This window comes from Mandrillus leucophaeus, unplaced genomic scaffold (genome assembly GCF_000951045.1).
Source record: "Mandrillus leucophaeus isolate KB7577 unplaced genomic scaffold, Mleu.le_1.0 Scaffold3, whole genome shotgun sequence".
NCBI classification, from domain to species: Eukaryota; Metazoa; Chordata; class Mammalia; order Primates; family Cercopithecidae; genus Mandrillus; species Mandrillus leucophaeus.
Window position 1 is genome coordinate 4,741,718 of NW_012103142.1, and position 16,177 is coordinate 4,757,894.

Genomic DNA, 16,177 nt, shown 5'->3' on the forward strand with positions numbered 1-16,177 from the left:
GAAAAAAAAAAAAAAGAGAGATAAGTGTCAGTTGGCAGCCACTTCTTTACAGCAGGTGAGTCTGGGTGTCCAGGGGTGGATATCCAATCCTGGAGTTACCACAGGATACGTGCTTAGTGGCTACTGCAGCCTAGGAATGTAGAGGACAGGGTATGACCCTCTGGACAAAGTCCACTCTGTAGGTAGTTATAATAGTCAGACTTCCATTGGGACATTGATTGAGTCTGCTTTTTCTTTCCAAGTTTATATGAGCTTCTTGTTCTCTAGAGTTTATAATTTATAACCAACTCTGTCACCTTTATGCTTAAATGTGATAGATTTGACCAGGAGAAGAAACCATGATTCACTGCCAGATTCATGGACAAAAGGCTTCAGTAATTTTTCTTTTCAACTTTTTCTCTGTTGATGCTGGTTGGCTTGCCCTCAAGACCTTGCTTTGTGATACCATTTTATGCCTTTCAGAGCATGTAATATTACTTTTAATCACATTGCTTCAATTTGCAATGGTGAATCTTTTCTCCACACTTGCTTGGGAGCCAATATGTGAAGCTGCCATGCAGGTTAGCCATCCGTTTAGGTTTTATATTTCATGTTTCTCTATCCTGGTGGCACTTAGCGCTGCCTGCGCAGTAGAATCATCTGGGGACTTCTGAAAACTTATCCCCAGGCCTCACCTCAGACCAGCAGAATCTTATACTCTGGAGGTGGGTCTCAGGCATCAGTACTTTTTTTTAGTTTTTATTTTATTTGAGACAAGGTCTTGGACTGTTGCCCAGGCTGGAATGCAGTGGCATAAACACAGTTAACTGCAACTTCGAAATCCTGGGCCCAGGATATCCTCCCACCTCAGCCTTCTGAGTATCTGCAACTACAGGCCTGTGCCACCAGGTCTGGCTAATTTTTTGGACTTTTTTTGGTAGAGACAGGGTCTTGCTGTGTTGCCCAGACTGGTCTTAAACTCCTGGCCTCAAGCAGTCCTTCTACCTTGGCCTCCCAAAGCATTGGAATTACAGGCATGAGCTACTGTGCCCAGCCCCAGGCATCAGTACTATTTATTTTATTTTATTTTATTTATTTTATTTTATTATTTTATTTTGTTTTATTATGTTATGTTATGTTATGTTATGTTATGTTATGTTATGTTATGTTATTTTCAAGATGGAGTCTCGTTCTGTCATCCAGGCTGGAGTGCGGTGGTGCGATCTCAGCTCACTGCAACCTCCACCTTCTGGATTCAAGGGATTCTCCCACCTCAGCCTCCCAAGTAGCTGGGATTACAGATGTGCACCAGCACGCCCGGCTGATTTTTGTATTTTTAGTAGAGACGGGGTTTCACTGTGTTGACCAGGCTCGTCTTGAACTCCTGACCTCAAGTGATCTGCCCACCTCAGCCTCCCAAAGTGCTGGGATTACAGGCATGAGCCACCACACCCAGCTGCATCAGCACTCTTTAGAAGCACTGCAGATGATTCTAATGCCCAGTTTTGGCCTGATAGGAAAGTAATTGAAAAATTAAGAGGAAGCAGCCATTAGAGATGTCAGTTTTTGTTCTGTCTTAGAATGAATGGGCTAGGAATCCTATTTACCCGTTTCTGGATTGTTTTGTGAATAACACTTTGAAAGGAATCAGGAGATGAGACTCATTGTCATTAAGTCTGATATACTTATCTTGTCATAGACCTACATCATACGTGATAACTGCCTGTTTACTTCTCTGTGTCTTCACTGCTCTGATTGCAAACCCCTTTTGCCAAGTACCATGTCCTATTTAACTCTGCATTCTGAGTGCTTAACACATAGTAGGTATTCATTAAATAATGATGGAACAAATGAAAGAAACCTTAGGTTTGAGAAGTTTCTAAGGATTCTAAGCAGAATTTGAGCTGGCCTTTAGAAGTTAAACTTTAGAATTGTGGCTCTCACTTCTCATGTCTGACCACTGCATTTGGCTTCAGCAACCTGCACCCTTTTCGGTCTGTCTCAGTCCCTTTTGATTGTTTTGGGTAAGTCTTGATGAGTTGGGGTTTAGCTTTGAGGGTCTGTCATACTTGTCTTACTAGCCTCTCTTTTGTTTGTAGCCCAGTGCCTGTGAGCAGGTGTCATGGTTTCCAGAATGTACCACTGAAATTCCTGACACTCAGGAAATGAGCGATTGGATGGTCGTGGGAAAGGTAGGCTTTCAGGAAAATGTACCCTGACTTCTTGGCACCCTCTTGACTTCAATTGCTCGAGTCTGGTATGTACATATACTTGCAGTTTAAGAAAAATGTGAATCTGACCATTCACGTTGGTAGGAATAAAGCTGTGTCAGGAGGGAGTGTCATGAGCTTTACAAGTATGCCCCTCGGAGATATGGCAGGGCTTTTTCTTTTCTCCGAGTCATTTAAATTATAAGGCAGACAAAATGTATAACCTCTGTCTTTTCATGGATGCCTTTTGAAGTGGCTTATCATACATATCTGTGTATATTCTGATCACTGCTAGATGAAAGGACATTGTCCTCAGAAAGTAATGATGGAATTGTTACAGAGGGAATTTGTTTAATCTTCTTCTGGAAAATTGTGAGAATAAAGTAGATGGCCACCAAATCAATAGGTCTAGAGGGCAGTTCTCAAAGTATATGTGCTCCCGGGGATCTCTAAGACCCTTTCAGGGAGTTCACAAGGGCAAAACTGTTTTCATAATGATATTGAAAAGTTATTTGCACTTTTCATCCTCATTCTCTTGCAAGTGTCCAGTGGAATTTTCCAGAGGCTATGATGTGATATTATAACATTGAATGAAAAGGCAGAGAGGAAGCTCTGTCCTTCTATTAAGCCAGATGCTGAAGAAATTTGCAAAAATGGAAAACAATACCACTGTCCTCACTAATTTTTTTCTTTTTTGAAATATGATTATTTTTCCAAAAATATATTTCTGTAAAGTATTTATGTTAACATTAGTCTTTTAAACTGAATTTAAAAATATTTTTAAAATCTCAGTTTTAATTTCAAATATAATTATTTGAATTCTAGATAATAGATTATCTATCTATTATCTATCCCGCATAAACAGAAATTCTTTAGGATCCTCAATAATTTTTAAGAGTGTAAAACCTGAGACCAAAGAGATTGAGTTTCACTGGTTTAGAAGTGGCTTCACTCATGTGGGGGTTGCACTTGATATCCCCGTGAGACCCCTTAACGTCCCTGTTTTCTGAAATGCTACCAGGTCAGTGCCTAGTATCATGCATTTGTACTCATCACAGAGTGAGAGGCTTCCTGGTGGAAGGGCAAGCTTTTGTCATTTGAGGCATTCCCCATCCTTCTGCCTTGGTGCTCCTGGGTTAGACAGCTTGAATATCTCCTTCCTGTTTGATGTTCCCAGCCTCAGCATTCATGAGTCTTGTGTCCATATAGTGCTCTACTCAGAGCTCCCGGGGTGGGGGTAAGGGGGTGCTTCATCTCACAGCCATCTGGAGAATAGCCAGAGGGGTTTAGGATTTTCTCTTTCCCACCCTTCAGGGATTGATGTTTCTTCGCAGAGAACCAAGTCCCTTCTTGCTTTACTTACTTAGAACCCTAATTTCTTCCTTCATCCCTGACAATTGCAGTCATATGTGGTCATTACTTACTGCTTTTTTCTCCCTGTAGAGAAAGATGATTATTGAAGATGAAACAGAGTTTTGTGGGGAAGAGCTGCTTCATAGTGTGTTGCAGTGTAAGGTAAGGTCTTGTGGCTAGAACCAGATATGAAAACCTTGTGGGAGGTGATTTGCTGGACTTTTCCATTTATCCTTTGAGTTGGTTGTGGGAAGGCTAAAGTTAAGATTTTTACTGGAGATCAGATGCATAGCTTGGTTCATATCTGCAAATTGTCCTTTTCTCGGGTGACCGTTCTGCCCTGTGGGTGTTGTGCTGTCCCTGTGGTCAGCAGCCAAGAATGGATCCGCCTAACCTCAGTGGGTCTGTTCATTGTAATCCTGAGAGGGCCTGGTATAGCAAAAGGTTTGGAGTCATTCTTCAGCATCAGATAGGCCGGGATTCAAATCCAAGATCTGCAGCTTTCTGCTGTGTGAACTTGGCCCAGTTCCTTTACCTTCTCTGAGTTTGAGTTTCCTCATCTATAAAATGAGGAGAAAATACTCATTTCTTGGGGTTGTTGTGAGAACTAAATGAAATAGTGGGTGTGAAGTACCTGGGTAAATGTTAGCCTCCCCTTGATACTTTTTGGCCTAATTGAGAATCACATTGTCTGTGGGCAGAATGAGTCAGGGAAACTGAGGAGGAAATGGGTTGGTGAAGAAGGCAGGCCTCAGACTAGCCTCACAGATTTTACTTTTTGGCAGGCATAGGGTTGGGAATATCCATAAGGTGACTGGAACTCAGGTAATGTGAGGATTTTTTTATCTAGAGAGGAAATTGGTCAGGGGAGTTTGAGAGAAGGGATCGCTACTGTGTGGTAGATGCCATCAGAAAACGCTGGTCTTGTTTGTTTGTTTCTCCTCTCTCTAAGTGAGCTCTAGTCAGGTAAGCCTTCATACCAGAACTTTGATCCCTTGGAGAGTAGCTGCTGGTATGGGATGGAGAAACAGATTTACTATGAAGATTAGCAATTCCCAGTGGTGGCTCTGTGTGTAGCAGCGGGTGCTGTTTTTTAACCAGCGGGTGCTGTTTTAATGTGCCAGGCACCTGCTTACATTGTTTTTGTTTTTGTTTTTGTTTGTTTTTTTTTTTTTTTACCAATTTACCGGCAAGGTAGTTGAGCAAGTGATTAAACAACCTGTCTAGGGTCACACAGTGAGACATTTCAGAGCTGAGATGCCACAGGAACCTTGTTCCTTGGAGGGCTGTTAGTTGGGCACTGCAGGCTCTTAAGATCCCTTTCCTGTCCTGGAGCTCACCTTGAGGTTCTGATTCTCTGGGCAGAGCGTGTTTGATGTCCTGGATGGGGAAGAGATGCGGCGAGCTCGGACTCGGGCCAATCCCTACGAGATGATCCGAGGAGTCTTCTTTCTAAACAGGTTTGCTGACATTTCCCTCCCCTCCCCTGATGCTCCCTGCTCTACCTTTTCAGTTGAGCCTAGTACATCTAGTACTTTTCTGTCTTGCTTTATTGCAGGGCAGCAATGAAGATGGCTAACATGGATTTTGTGTTTGATCGCATGTTCACAAATCCGCGGGACTCTTATGGGGTGAGAACAAGATTCTGCTTTTGAATTCATGGTGCTAAGTGGGTTTAAGCTTCAGTGGCTCAGCCATTGCCGTTTGTTCAATGCTAGGAGAGTATTCTGACTGTGTGATGGAGATATTTTGCTTTGAGCTCCTCAGATAGGGTCCCACAGTGCTTCTGTGGTCCCAGGAGTGAAGCAGTTGTCTCCAGGGCTTCAGTCCTGGAATCCAAGCCCCTAACCCTACAGAAGGTAGAGTGAAAGGGTGAATATCGTTTTTATATAGCAAGCTATTTTCCAGATTGAAACTTGGTGACATCACCTGATTTGGGTGCTGTTTCTGGTATGAGAGGGGAGTACTGGGAAATATGGTTTGAGTGTTGGATGAAATGTGGGCATTTCAGTGGGCCTTTTCACTGATCTATTTAAAATCAGTGTTGTATCTGAAAATCTAGCCTGTGTTGTTGGAATGTGGTGAGGAGGGACGTAGCATTTATGAAGCAGGAGGGATTACTTAAGTTTACACCTTCTTTGGGCCTCAGCTGCCTCATTCTGAAATGAGCTGTACTAACCTGCCAGAGGGCTGGGGTAGAACCAAAAGGCTCTTAAGAGTTGTCCCAGCACTGAGACTGTAATTTTAGACTGAGCCACTTTCCTTCTCTGCCTCTCTGAACAAGCTTTGCGTGGGATCGTAATTATAAGGCTTTGGCCCTTTTCAAGAAGTGGTAAAGCAAAATGATTTTCTACTCTGCTGCATCTCATTTCTCTGAATGTAGACTCTCCATAGTGATAGAGAAAGAAAAAAAAGGAAATTTCATTCTAGAATACTCTTCAGGGTTTCAAAGCATTTTTACCTGGTCCTAGAAAGTTACTTTTCTTTGACCGTGACAGGGCCAGGAGCCAGCTATCCCCAAACCTGTTTCTGCTTCACTCACCCTCATTCCACTAGACCCCCTGATTATCCACTGGCTAAAGAAACTTATTTTCCAAGTTCTTTAATGTTTCAGCTCCACCTACCTAACTGCTTCCTCCTTGCTGGCAAAACTGGCATGGAGCCCCTCCAGCCATTACTCATTTTTCGCTCCCAGGTCTCCCTCCTCTTTCCCCAGTACCAGCAGGCAGCACAAAAGGGCTCTTGGAATTAGCATCTTGAGAAAATTAGGTTGATATAATGTTGATTTAATTTTCTGAACTCCAAATGATTTCCTTTAAACCCCTGCCTGGCAGAGGAGCTCTGTCAAGCTGATGGGAAGTCACAGTGTCTTTTTTGGCTTTTGAATATAAATGCCTCCAGCAGCTGATACCTGGTTATTGCCTTTTGCTGTCATGAAAATGAAGTAGGCATCAGGATCGTACCATTCAGGTCGAGGGTAGAGACGTTAGTTACATAGGAAAAGGCAGCCGTGTTTGTAATGCTTCAGGCAGCTTCTTGACCTGAATTGATTGTTAGTGGCCACGGAGAATTGCCCTTTCAGAAATGTTTCTCTACATTCCACTATAAAAAAAGTGATTTCTCATGAGCCCCTAGTGTTTTATTCTCTCTTTTCTTTTCCGTTTTCCCCTGAAGACCAGAGATACAGCCAAGCCCAACAGGCTTGGTGTGGTTTTCAGGCAAGCAGAGACACTAGAACAGTCCCCAGCAGAAGAGGGAGTGGCTGAAGGCCCAGGCACACACCTACATTTGGTAGGGTCGTAGTGGCTCTTGGATCAGGCAAATTATAGACTAAGAGCAGGAGAATTTGAAGCTTGGAATGTGGAGAGGTTAGGAGGTGATAACAAGTGATAGAGCAGACTCTGAAATTGTTTTTTTTTTTTTTTGAGACGGAGTTTTGCTGTTGTTACCCAGGCTGGAGTGCAATGGCGCGATCTCGGCTCACTGCAACCTCTGCCTCCTGGGTTCAAGGGATTCTCCTGCCTCAGCCTCCCAAGTAGCTGGGATTACAGGCATGCGCCAGCACATCTGGCTAATTTTGTATTTTTAGTGGAGACGGGGTTTCTTCATGTTGGTCAGGCTGGCCTTAAACTCCCGACCTCAGGTGATCCACCTGCCTTGGCCTCCCAAAGTGTTGGGATTACAGGCGTGAACTCCCACGCCCAGCCAACTGTGAAGTTTTTAAGTAGGTCTGTGGTGCTGCAGGTTATGGTAAAGGAGAAAGCGGGTGAGGGGCAGAAAATAAAGAAGCTGTAAGCAAGAACTGGAAGAGACAAAGGAAGGAGGGAAATTTAGATCCTTGGAGTATATGGAAGCATATTATAAACTGTTACATTATATCAGGGGTTCATGTGCCTGGGGATGTTGTTGAGACAAGAATACATTATGTGTGAAGCACTGCAGAAGACAACTGAATGTAGACATCATTTGTCTAATTTCCATTGAGTGTACTCGCAGTGCTGCTGTACTCACCACTGGAAAGAGAAAAACATGGAAAGGGACAAGAGTTTTGACTCTGAGGAAGTTGATCTGATTGAGTACAATATCATCTTGCATTGATTTGTTTAATACTTCACAGTTTGTAAAGCTTTTCAATATAGGATACTTTATTTAGTCCTACGACAGCCTGGAGAAATACCTGCATCAGTCCCAATTTATAACTGAGCAAGCTCAAGCTTAATGACTTATATTGTGTACTTGTCCTTGACTGCACAGGCAGTAAGTAGCAGGGCTGAGAACCCCAGCTGTCCTTCCTGTGAAAAGACTTCCTGGCCATGACCTATAACAACCATACGTCTTGAAATCACAGAACGAGGTCATATTCATGCCCCCTTTTCAGGGGTGAGGTGCTCGCATCGATCATTCTGCATCCATCTCCCAGTCTTCCTTTGGACCAGTGGTTCACTCAGAGGGCACGGCCGGTGGCAAAGAACCTTGTTTTCCCTCTTTGCAGTATGTGTAGGGCTTAAACTTGTGACCCCTGCCTCATTACCACCAGGCTGACTCGAAGATGCTACATAATGTTCTTGGTAAATACCATTAGGTCTTTTTTGTGTGCAAATGAATATAATCCAAAAAGATGAATAATTGATGGCTCAGGAACCAAGAATGCTGGGGTGGCTTAGTAGGGAAGTGGGGAAAGAATGATTAAGACCCAGCATGCCTGGAGTGGGCTTATAACAGGATGATGACATTTATTTTTAGCTAAAGTCACTTTCTCCAGAGACTTTTTCACTATTTTGATAAAGCTAGATAGCTATCATCAGAAGAAAGGCCCCTCTCACCAAGAAGTGATTGGGTTGTAAACGTTAGTATATCTGTTTCTTTCTTGGGACTGTTTCCCCTAAAGCTTTCTGATCGTTATCTAGCACCTGCAGAACTTCAGACCAGTACTCAGCCATGCCGAACCTGTAGAGAGGGAAGACTGAGGTCCCTGAGCCTCTTCTGGCTGAGTGTTCATCATGGTCTGAGGCCAACTCTAGTCTTTTGCAGTTACCCACTTGTATAACTCAACCTTTTGTTGTCACCAGTGCAAATGGTTCATCCTCTCTGCTGTGGAGGGTGGGTAGAATTTCACTGTCTAGGGCTCAGGTGTGGGTAAGAGCATACCTAGCATTTGCGTAAAAGAGAAGTATAAACATACAATATGGGCCAGTACTGGGTTCAGCATAAATGTGAGGTTAAGAGATAAAGCTAGGCTGGGCATGGTGACTTACACTTGTAATTCCAACACTGTGGGAGGCTGAAGTGGGAGGATTGCTTGAGTCCAGGAGTTTGAGGCCAGCCTGGGCAATATACCAAGATCCTGTCTCTTAAAAAAAAAAAAAAAAAAAAAAAAATGTGCTGAATGTGTGATGTGTGCCTGCGGTTCCAGCTACTCAGGAGGCTGAAGAAAGAGGATTGCCTGAGCTCAGGAGTTCAAGGTTTCAGTGAGCTATTATTGCACCACTGCACTCCAGCATGGGCTGAGTGAGACCGCATTGCCACAAAAATAAAAAACAAAAAAAACAAAAAAGAAATGCTGGGGGGAGAGAGCGAAAGCTACTCAAGGAGCCACAAATGTAATTATGCCAAAATTCAAGTGATGATTAGTCAGTCCTGAGTTTGCTGGGTGCTCTGACAGTTGCCTGGAAGCTGCTGTTGCTGCACACCAGTATTTCCTTCCCTCTCTGTCTTGTCAGCTTCTGACTGTGCCCTGCCCCAACCCCACACCCAGCACTGGGCAGGAGAAGAAGAAAGGGAGTGCAAAAAAGGAGAAAGACCAAATGCAATATGGTGTCTTGGATTGGATCCCAAACAGAAAAAGAACATTAGTGAAATCTAAATGAAGTCTGGAGTTTAGTTAATAGTAAGGTACCAATGTTCTTAGTTTTGCCAGACATACCATGGTGTAAGGTGTTAACAAAACTGGAGACTGGCTGAGGGGTACAGGAACTCTGTACTATCTTGGCACCTTTTCTGTAAATCTAAAATAATTCCAAAATAAAAAGTTATTTGGGATTTTTTAAAAGGTGGTTGGGAGAGCCAAGGAGGAAGGGGAGAAGGGAAGACAGAGGCTATGATGGGAAAAGGGAGGTTCCTGTGGCTGGGAGAGGGTGATGTTAGAGCCCCCCAGGCTTTGGTTGGACAGGAAGACGTGAGTCTAGTGGTTAGGCCAACTGGACCCTAATTTAGTTTTGTTGCAGACTGGCTGTGAACAGATTACTTTGTGACTTTGTATCTTGGTGCCTCTTTTTCCTTATCTGTAATGTGGGGCATATTCTGTTCAGTAGGACTCTTGAAAGGCAGTCTATGGTGAGGAAAACACTGTGAGAAATAAAAAATGTACAGTCAGATACCCATAAAGATGTTTTGTTGTTGTTGTTGTTGAGACAGGGTCTTGCTCTGTTGCCCAGGCTCAAGTGCAGTGGCACGATCTCAGCTTACTGCAACCTGTGCCTCCCGGGTTCAAGCAATTCTCGTGCCTCAACCTCCTGAGTAGCTGGGTTTACAGGTGTGTGCCACCACGCTTGGCTAATGTTTTGTATTTTTAGTAGAGACAGGGTTTTACCATGTTGGCCAGGCTGGTCTCAAACCCCTGACCTCAGACTATCCGCCTCTCTGGCCTCCCAAAGTGCTGGGATTACAGGCATGAGCCACCATGCCCGGCTCCATGAAGATGTTTTTATGAGGAGTCTGAGCTAGGCCTGGTGATGTGATAGGTGTTGTGGGTATTTTGAGAGTGGGTGAGGCAACACTAAAGGGTGTTGATCACCAGAAGATACATTTCCTGGGTGCTGTGGCCCTGGTGGGAGCTCTGGATTGTACTTGTTGAAAGGCTTATTTTACTCTCCCTGCATTCTCCGTCCTGTTCCCCATTGAGCTGTCTTGTTTTCCTTCCTCTCCCGTCCTCCATTTCCCTTTGCAGAAGCCACTGGTGAAGGACCGGGAAGCTGAGCTTCTGTACTTTGCCGACGTCTGTGCAGGCCCAGGTGGCTTCTCAGAGTATGTGCTGTGGAGGAAGAAGTGGCATGCAAAGGGCTTTGGAATGACTTTGAAGGGCCCTAATGACTTCAAGCTGGAGGACTTCTACTCTGCTTCCAGTGAACTCTTCGAACCCTACTATGGTAGGGACACTGAGGAGGGTACTAGGAGATATGAGGGACAGCCCCTGTAGGGGGACTTCAGGTCAGAAGCAGTTGTTATCCACATAACATGTTTTCTTTCCTGTCTCTTACCCTGGGCTTCACAGATCTTGTCAGAATCTTGGTTTCCTCTGGACTATACCTTTTTACCCTGGGCCTGTAGAATACAGGTCAAACACTCCCTCAGCAGATTCTCATCAAGGCTCTATTAATTCCTCCTTTCAGGAGCGCTCTGCTTTTGTGGTGGCAGGAGATAATGAAGCTGCCTGATCTCTGGCTGAGAACTGGCAGGGTTATTAACAACTACAAACCCATGCCCATCTCTAGTCCTCTGTGCCAGGTGTGGAATGCACTGGGTTGCAGACAGCTCGGCAACCCACAGCAGTCCCTCTGCTCTATGTTGATTGTAATTTGGCAGCAAATCCTAAGTCCTTTCTAAACAGTCCTTATTAAAAAATTGATGCCTAGATGTTGGTACCCTAACCACAATTTGGGTCTTGAAGAGAAAGTTCCAAGAGTTGATGACTTTTGGTTGGTCAACCCGTTTGGGACTGTGTTTCATTATAGCAGGGTACTATTCTTCCTCCTGGTCCATCACTGTAAGGGAGCCTTGCAGGATGGGCCCTAGTTCTCGAGGCACCTGATGCCTGTGTTATCTGTCCCAGAGCACTCGTGTCCCAGCTCCTGACATGTATAGGGCAGATGAACTCACTACGACTCTTGTATTCTGACAGGTGAGGGTGGGATTGATGGAGATGGAGATATCACCCGCCCAGAGAACATCTCTGCTTTTCGGAATTTTGTCCTGGATAACACAGATCGCAAGGGTGTCCACTTTCTGATGGCTGATGGGGTAGGTTACCTTTTTTCCATAGACTGATGCATTAAGGATTTGTTATTTTAGAGGTTTGAGAATTGTTTGTTTTGTCTGGTTCTTTAGCTGCCCCCAAAGGTGATATTTCACAATTCAGATTGTAGGGGATGCATTTTTATTCTTTCTGTACATTTTTTAAATGATAATTTTGTAGAGACTGATGTTGTGGATACCTTTGCCTGGAGTAGGGTGATCTTGGTGTTGCTCCTGGGGGAGGCTGTCTATACATGGTCACCTGTAAGCCTCTCATAGGCTGACAGATGGCCACCTCACCAAAGACGGCAGCACGGGAATCCATGGGAGGCTCTTATCAGGGCTGGGCTAAAGTGAAAGTTCAAGAGGCCTTGTCTACGGGCAGCTGCTTGAGGTACAGAGGGAAGCCCATTGCAGCTTTGTTCAGCAGAAGCTCTCACCCACTAATCTGACAATGCAGGCATTCCTTTCTGGAGTGAGCCACCACTTACTCTAGAGGAAGGACAGACAATGTGGCAGCTGCTCCAGGGTCATATAGCTAGAGTTGAGAAAAGCCTCTGGGGCTCTTTGGGTGGCCTCTCAAGCAGTAGCTGTGTGGCTACTGAAGGAAGGTGGGCAGGATGTCAGCGTGATATCCAAAGATGCCCAGGCTCACTGAAGCACTGTGCACAGCAGGGAACAACAGATGACAGGCTTGGGGCTGGCTGTGAGGGGGGTGCTGCTCTGGCTGAGCAGATGTGGGAGTCTGATAGTGCTTATGAGGCAGCTGTTGCAGTGCGGCAGCTATAGAGTTGTGAACTCAAGGGCTTTCTGCTTCAGCACTTCAGCAGTGTAGAGGGGTGACCCAGGGTTTTTTTTTTTTTTTTTTAAATTGACTCCATAATCAGACATGTATTTTGAGAAGCATCTTTAAGTCTGGAAGACGCTGCTAAACATTTTTTATCCTGAGTCCTTTAGCTATCACTTTTGTAGAACTGAGTCAGAGAGACCTGGCCTGGTTGGGGCCTGTTTAATAGAGGTCAGTGTCCTTTTTATTTTTTTATTTTATTGTGAAAAACACAAATTTGGTCATCTTAATCATTTTTAAGTGTTAACAGCAGTGTTAAGTCTATTCACACTGTTGTAAAACAGATTTTCAGAAGTTTTCATTTTGCAAAACAGAAACTATACCCATTTAACAACACTCTGCCACCTGATGTCCTCTGGCCTCCTTTACTTTTATGTAAGCCTTACTCTCTGTCTCCTGCTGGGATCTCACAAGGAGGGAGACCACTCTAGAAATAGCATCACACATTCTTTCGGTAAATACCCTGGCCAGAGAGTCTGCCAGCTGGAGAGAAGAGGCACTGTGGTCTTAGGACAGAAAAGGGGGTATTGTAAGTAAAACCTGAGTCAACAGAGAAAGATTACTGTGACTAGGAAGGTTAACTTTTCTCCTGTCACCAGAGTGGGAAGCCGAAGCAGAGTTTTCTCACTGCACTCACTCCCTGGTCGTGTTAGGACTCACCAGAGCATTCTGTTTCTTATGTTGTGGTTGACCTCTGACTAGCCAATATTTTGCCTCTGTTCTGCCTTACTCTTCCCTGGATTCCCATGAGTTAAAACACTTTCTAGACCATCTCCTTGGAAAAGTAGGCTTGGTTCCATCCCCTGGGAACGATAGAACAGGAAAGTGGAGCTGGTCCAGTGGTAGGTCTGAGTCCTGTGCTTACTCCATCTAACAAGCCCAGTGACCTTCTAAAATAACTCAACACTGAGCTGCTGCTTCATCAGTCAGATGGTGATCAATGAAAACACTTCAAGAACTCTTGATGAAGATGAGGTAGTGATGTTATTCTCAGTCCTTCTCCTTTCTCTTTCCAACCCCATTCCTTGTGCTCTCATTTCAGGGTTTCTCGGTGGAGGGGCAGGAGAACCTGCAGGAGATCCTCAGCAAGCAGCTGCTTCTGTGTCAGTTCCTCATGGCGCTGTCCATTGTCCGGACAGGTGACACTTCCTCAGCTGTCTCCTCACCCCAGGACCCACTAGAGGCCCTATTGGACAAGAGCATGTATAAGGGGTTGGAGGGGAAGTTAAAAAAATCTGCTTGTGTTAGCTGACAGGTAGCTAAATGAGTAATTTAGGGAGAAAGAACCCTCAAAGTCCCCTTCAAAACCGGTTCTCGCCCTTAAATTGTCTCTGACTTTTAACAGACCCAGGTGCTGGTTCCTTGACTTTGTCATATTTACTCCCAAGATTACTTCACCCATCTCTTGGAATAGACCCATTGGCTGCTTTTGGTGTTTTCTCTCTAATCTAGGAGGCCACTTCATCTGTAAAACCTTTGACCTGTTCACACCGTTTAGTGTGGGGCTTGTCTACCTGCTGTACTGCTGCTTTGAACGAGTTTGTCTCTTCAAGCCTATTACCAGCCGTCCTGCCAACTCAGAGAGGTGAAGCCTTTCTCTCTATATTAGCCAGATTAGTTGGCTAAATGTCAGAACAGCAAATCGTGGTGCATCTCTCTGGCATGACCTCTTAAGCTACATTTAAAACCTTGACTTTAAAGAAGTGATGAGAGCCAACAGGATTCAGGATTCCTGGATCTTTTGGTCTTGTGATGTGCCAGTTCAGCTTCTGCCTCCTTCTCCCAAGCCTTATTCTCCATGCTTATGTGAGGGACTCTCAGCTTGGTCCAGGAGAAGGTGACCAATAGTAGGGACACTTCGGGGGGCATGGGCTGGGAAGGGGCAAGGAGCTGCTATCCAAAGGCACTACTGGGGTCCCAGTGTGACACTGCCCACACACAAGGTGAGAGAAAACGCAACTAATCAGAATTGCCGGGTGGCTTGTTACAAACACATATTTCTGGGCCTTCTCCTGGGAGAGTTTGATTCATTAGGTCTGTAATTTGACAGACTCCCCAGGTGATTGTGACACAGCCCGTCTGTCACAGGGAAGTTAGGAACTACTGCCATAGAGAGTAGAAATAGAGCTTAACAGGGAAGGATTTGAGGGGAACTTTAGTGCGCAAAGGGTCTGTGTTGTTCTTTGTGCATAGGCCTAAGGTTGAATAGGGAAGTTGTTAAGCTTTGTGATTCCACAAGGGGTTGGGGGAAAGGAATGTATGGGGAGGAAGCCCTTGCTCGGTGGAGTGACAGAGTATCTCCTGCCAGGTATGTGGTGTGCAAGGGCCTGAAGGTGGGCATAGATGACGTTCGGGATTACCTCTTCGCAGTGAATATTAAACTCAATCAGCTGCGGAACACTGATTCCGACGTCAACTTGGTGGTCCCCCTGGAGGTGATCAAGGGAGACCATGAATTTACTGACTACATGATACGGTCCAATGAGAGGTAAGCCAACGGGCTGGTTTTTGCTGGCACCACTGAGGTCCTAAGGAAGACCAGAGAGTGAAAGACTGAATGGTTGGCTCTTGGTATCACTTTGTCAACCCCGACAAATTGGCAACTGAGTATGGTCTGCTGGTTCCAGGACTGCCTGGGACTTTGGTTAGTTACCCTCAGGGACCCCCATCCTGCTGCCAGGCCCTATCCCAAGGGTGGCAGGTAGGTGCCTGGCTAGTATAGGCCTGCCCACAGGAGCCTGTGTATAGCTGACAGAGAGCAGCCTGTGTCCCTGGAGGCAGGAGTAATTTCCCTTTAATTGCTGCTGTTTGTAGAAGGCCATCATGCTTGTTGCCTGGAGAAGTCCCTGTTTGGAGGCAGGAGATGGATGGAAAGCATGTGTATAACATGCTTTGGAAGTGCCCAAACTTTTGCCAGCTCATGAGTTTCCCAACTGGTGATCCAAATGCTGTTTTCTGTATCTTCTTTGTTTTCCCCACTCCGTTAGTGGTAATAATTTCAAGTTGTGACATTTGGCTTAGTTTTCTCAGTGGGCAGGCCTTAGAAAAAAGTGCCTGGAGATAGGTTGGGGGGTTGTATAGTAGCAGTGAATCAACAGAAAGTGCTCTCTTAGGGGGACAAACAGGTGTTGGAAAGGCCTTAGTTAAGGGTCCAACCTTAAGTCCCCCAGAGAAGTTTGAAGATATAGGTGGCCCTGGAGAATCACAGAAGGGGAAGAAGTCTTTGTCCTATTCTCTCCTATTTTTCCAGTATTGCCTTGTGTTTTAACTTTCCACAGTACTACCATATAAGCTCCCTCATTTTGATAGCAATGGTAGGCACCAAAGTGGAGCAGACAGTAAACTTCAGCATGTTATAGATGAGGAAACAAACAGGCCCGGGGATCCGCCTGGCTAGGGCTTTATAACACTTCTGGGTTATGAAACATGTCTTTTGGCTGAACAAGTGTGCATAGAAGCATGGCAGAACTGGACTTCTTTTCAGTGGTTCCAATAGCACAGAGTATTTAAGCAACTCTATAACCAACCACTTTTCTTTTTCTAAAAAAGTGGAGGTGTAATTCTGTAAGTGAAATGCAAATCTTAAGTGTATACTTTAATCAGTTTTGACAAATGCATATAGCCTTGTAGCCTACCATCCCTATTACGATAAAAAACGTGACTGGGCGTAGTGACTCACGCCTGTAATCCCAGCACTTTGGGAGGCTGAGGCAGGCAGATCACGAGGTCAGGAGATCGAGACCATCCTGGCTAACACAGTGAAACCCTGTCTCTACTA

General features: G+C 44.9%; 1 protein-coding gene across 1 annotated transcript in view; it reads left to right on the forward strand.

The window, feature by feature from the left end:
• Positions 1 to 16,177, forward strand: part of CMTR1 (cap methyltransferase 1) — a 54,323-nt gene that overhangs the window by 20,987 nt on the left and 17,159 nt on the right. The window contains exons 5-13 of the mRNA XM_011986623.1: positions 2,079 to 2,171; positions 3,633 to 3,704; positions 4,908 to 5,002; positions 5,101 to 5,173; positions 10,489 to 10,687; positions 11,440 to 11,558; positions 13,442 to 13,538; positions 13,852 to 13,984; positions 14,708 to 14,887. Of these exons, the coding sequence (XP_011842013.1) occupies positions 2,079 to 2,171; positions 3,633 to 3,704; positions 4,908 to 5,002; positions 5,101 to 5,173; positions 10,489 to 10,687; positions 11,440 to 11,558; positions 13,442 to 13,538; positions 13,852 to 13,984; positions 14,708 to 14,887 (1,061 nt within the window). The remainder of the gene's footprint in view (positions 1 to 2,078; positions 2,172 to 3,632; positions 3,705 to 4,907; positions 5,003 to 5,100; positions 5,174 to 10,488; positions 10,688 to 11,439; positions 11,559 to 13,441; positions 13,539 to 13,851; positions 13,985 to 14,707; positions 14,888 to 16,177) is intronic.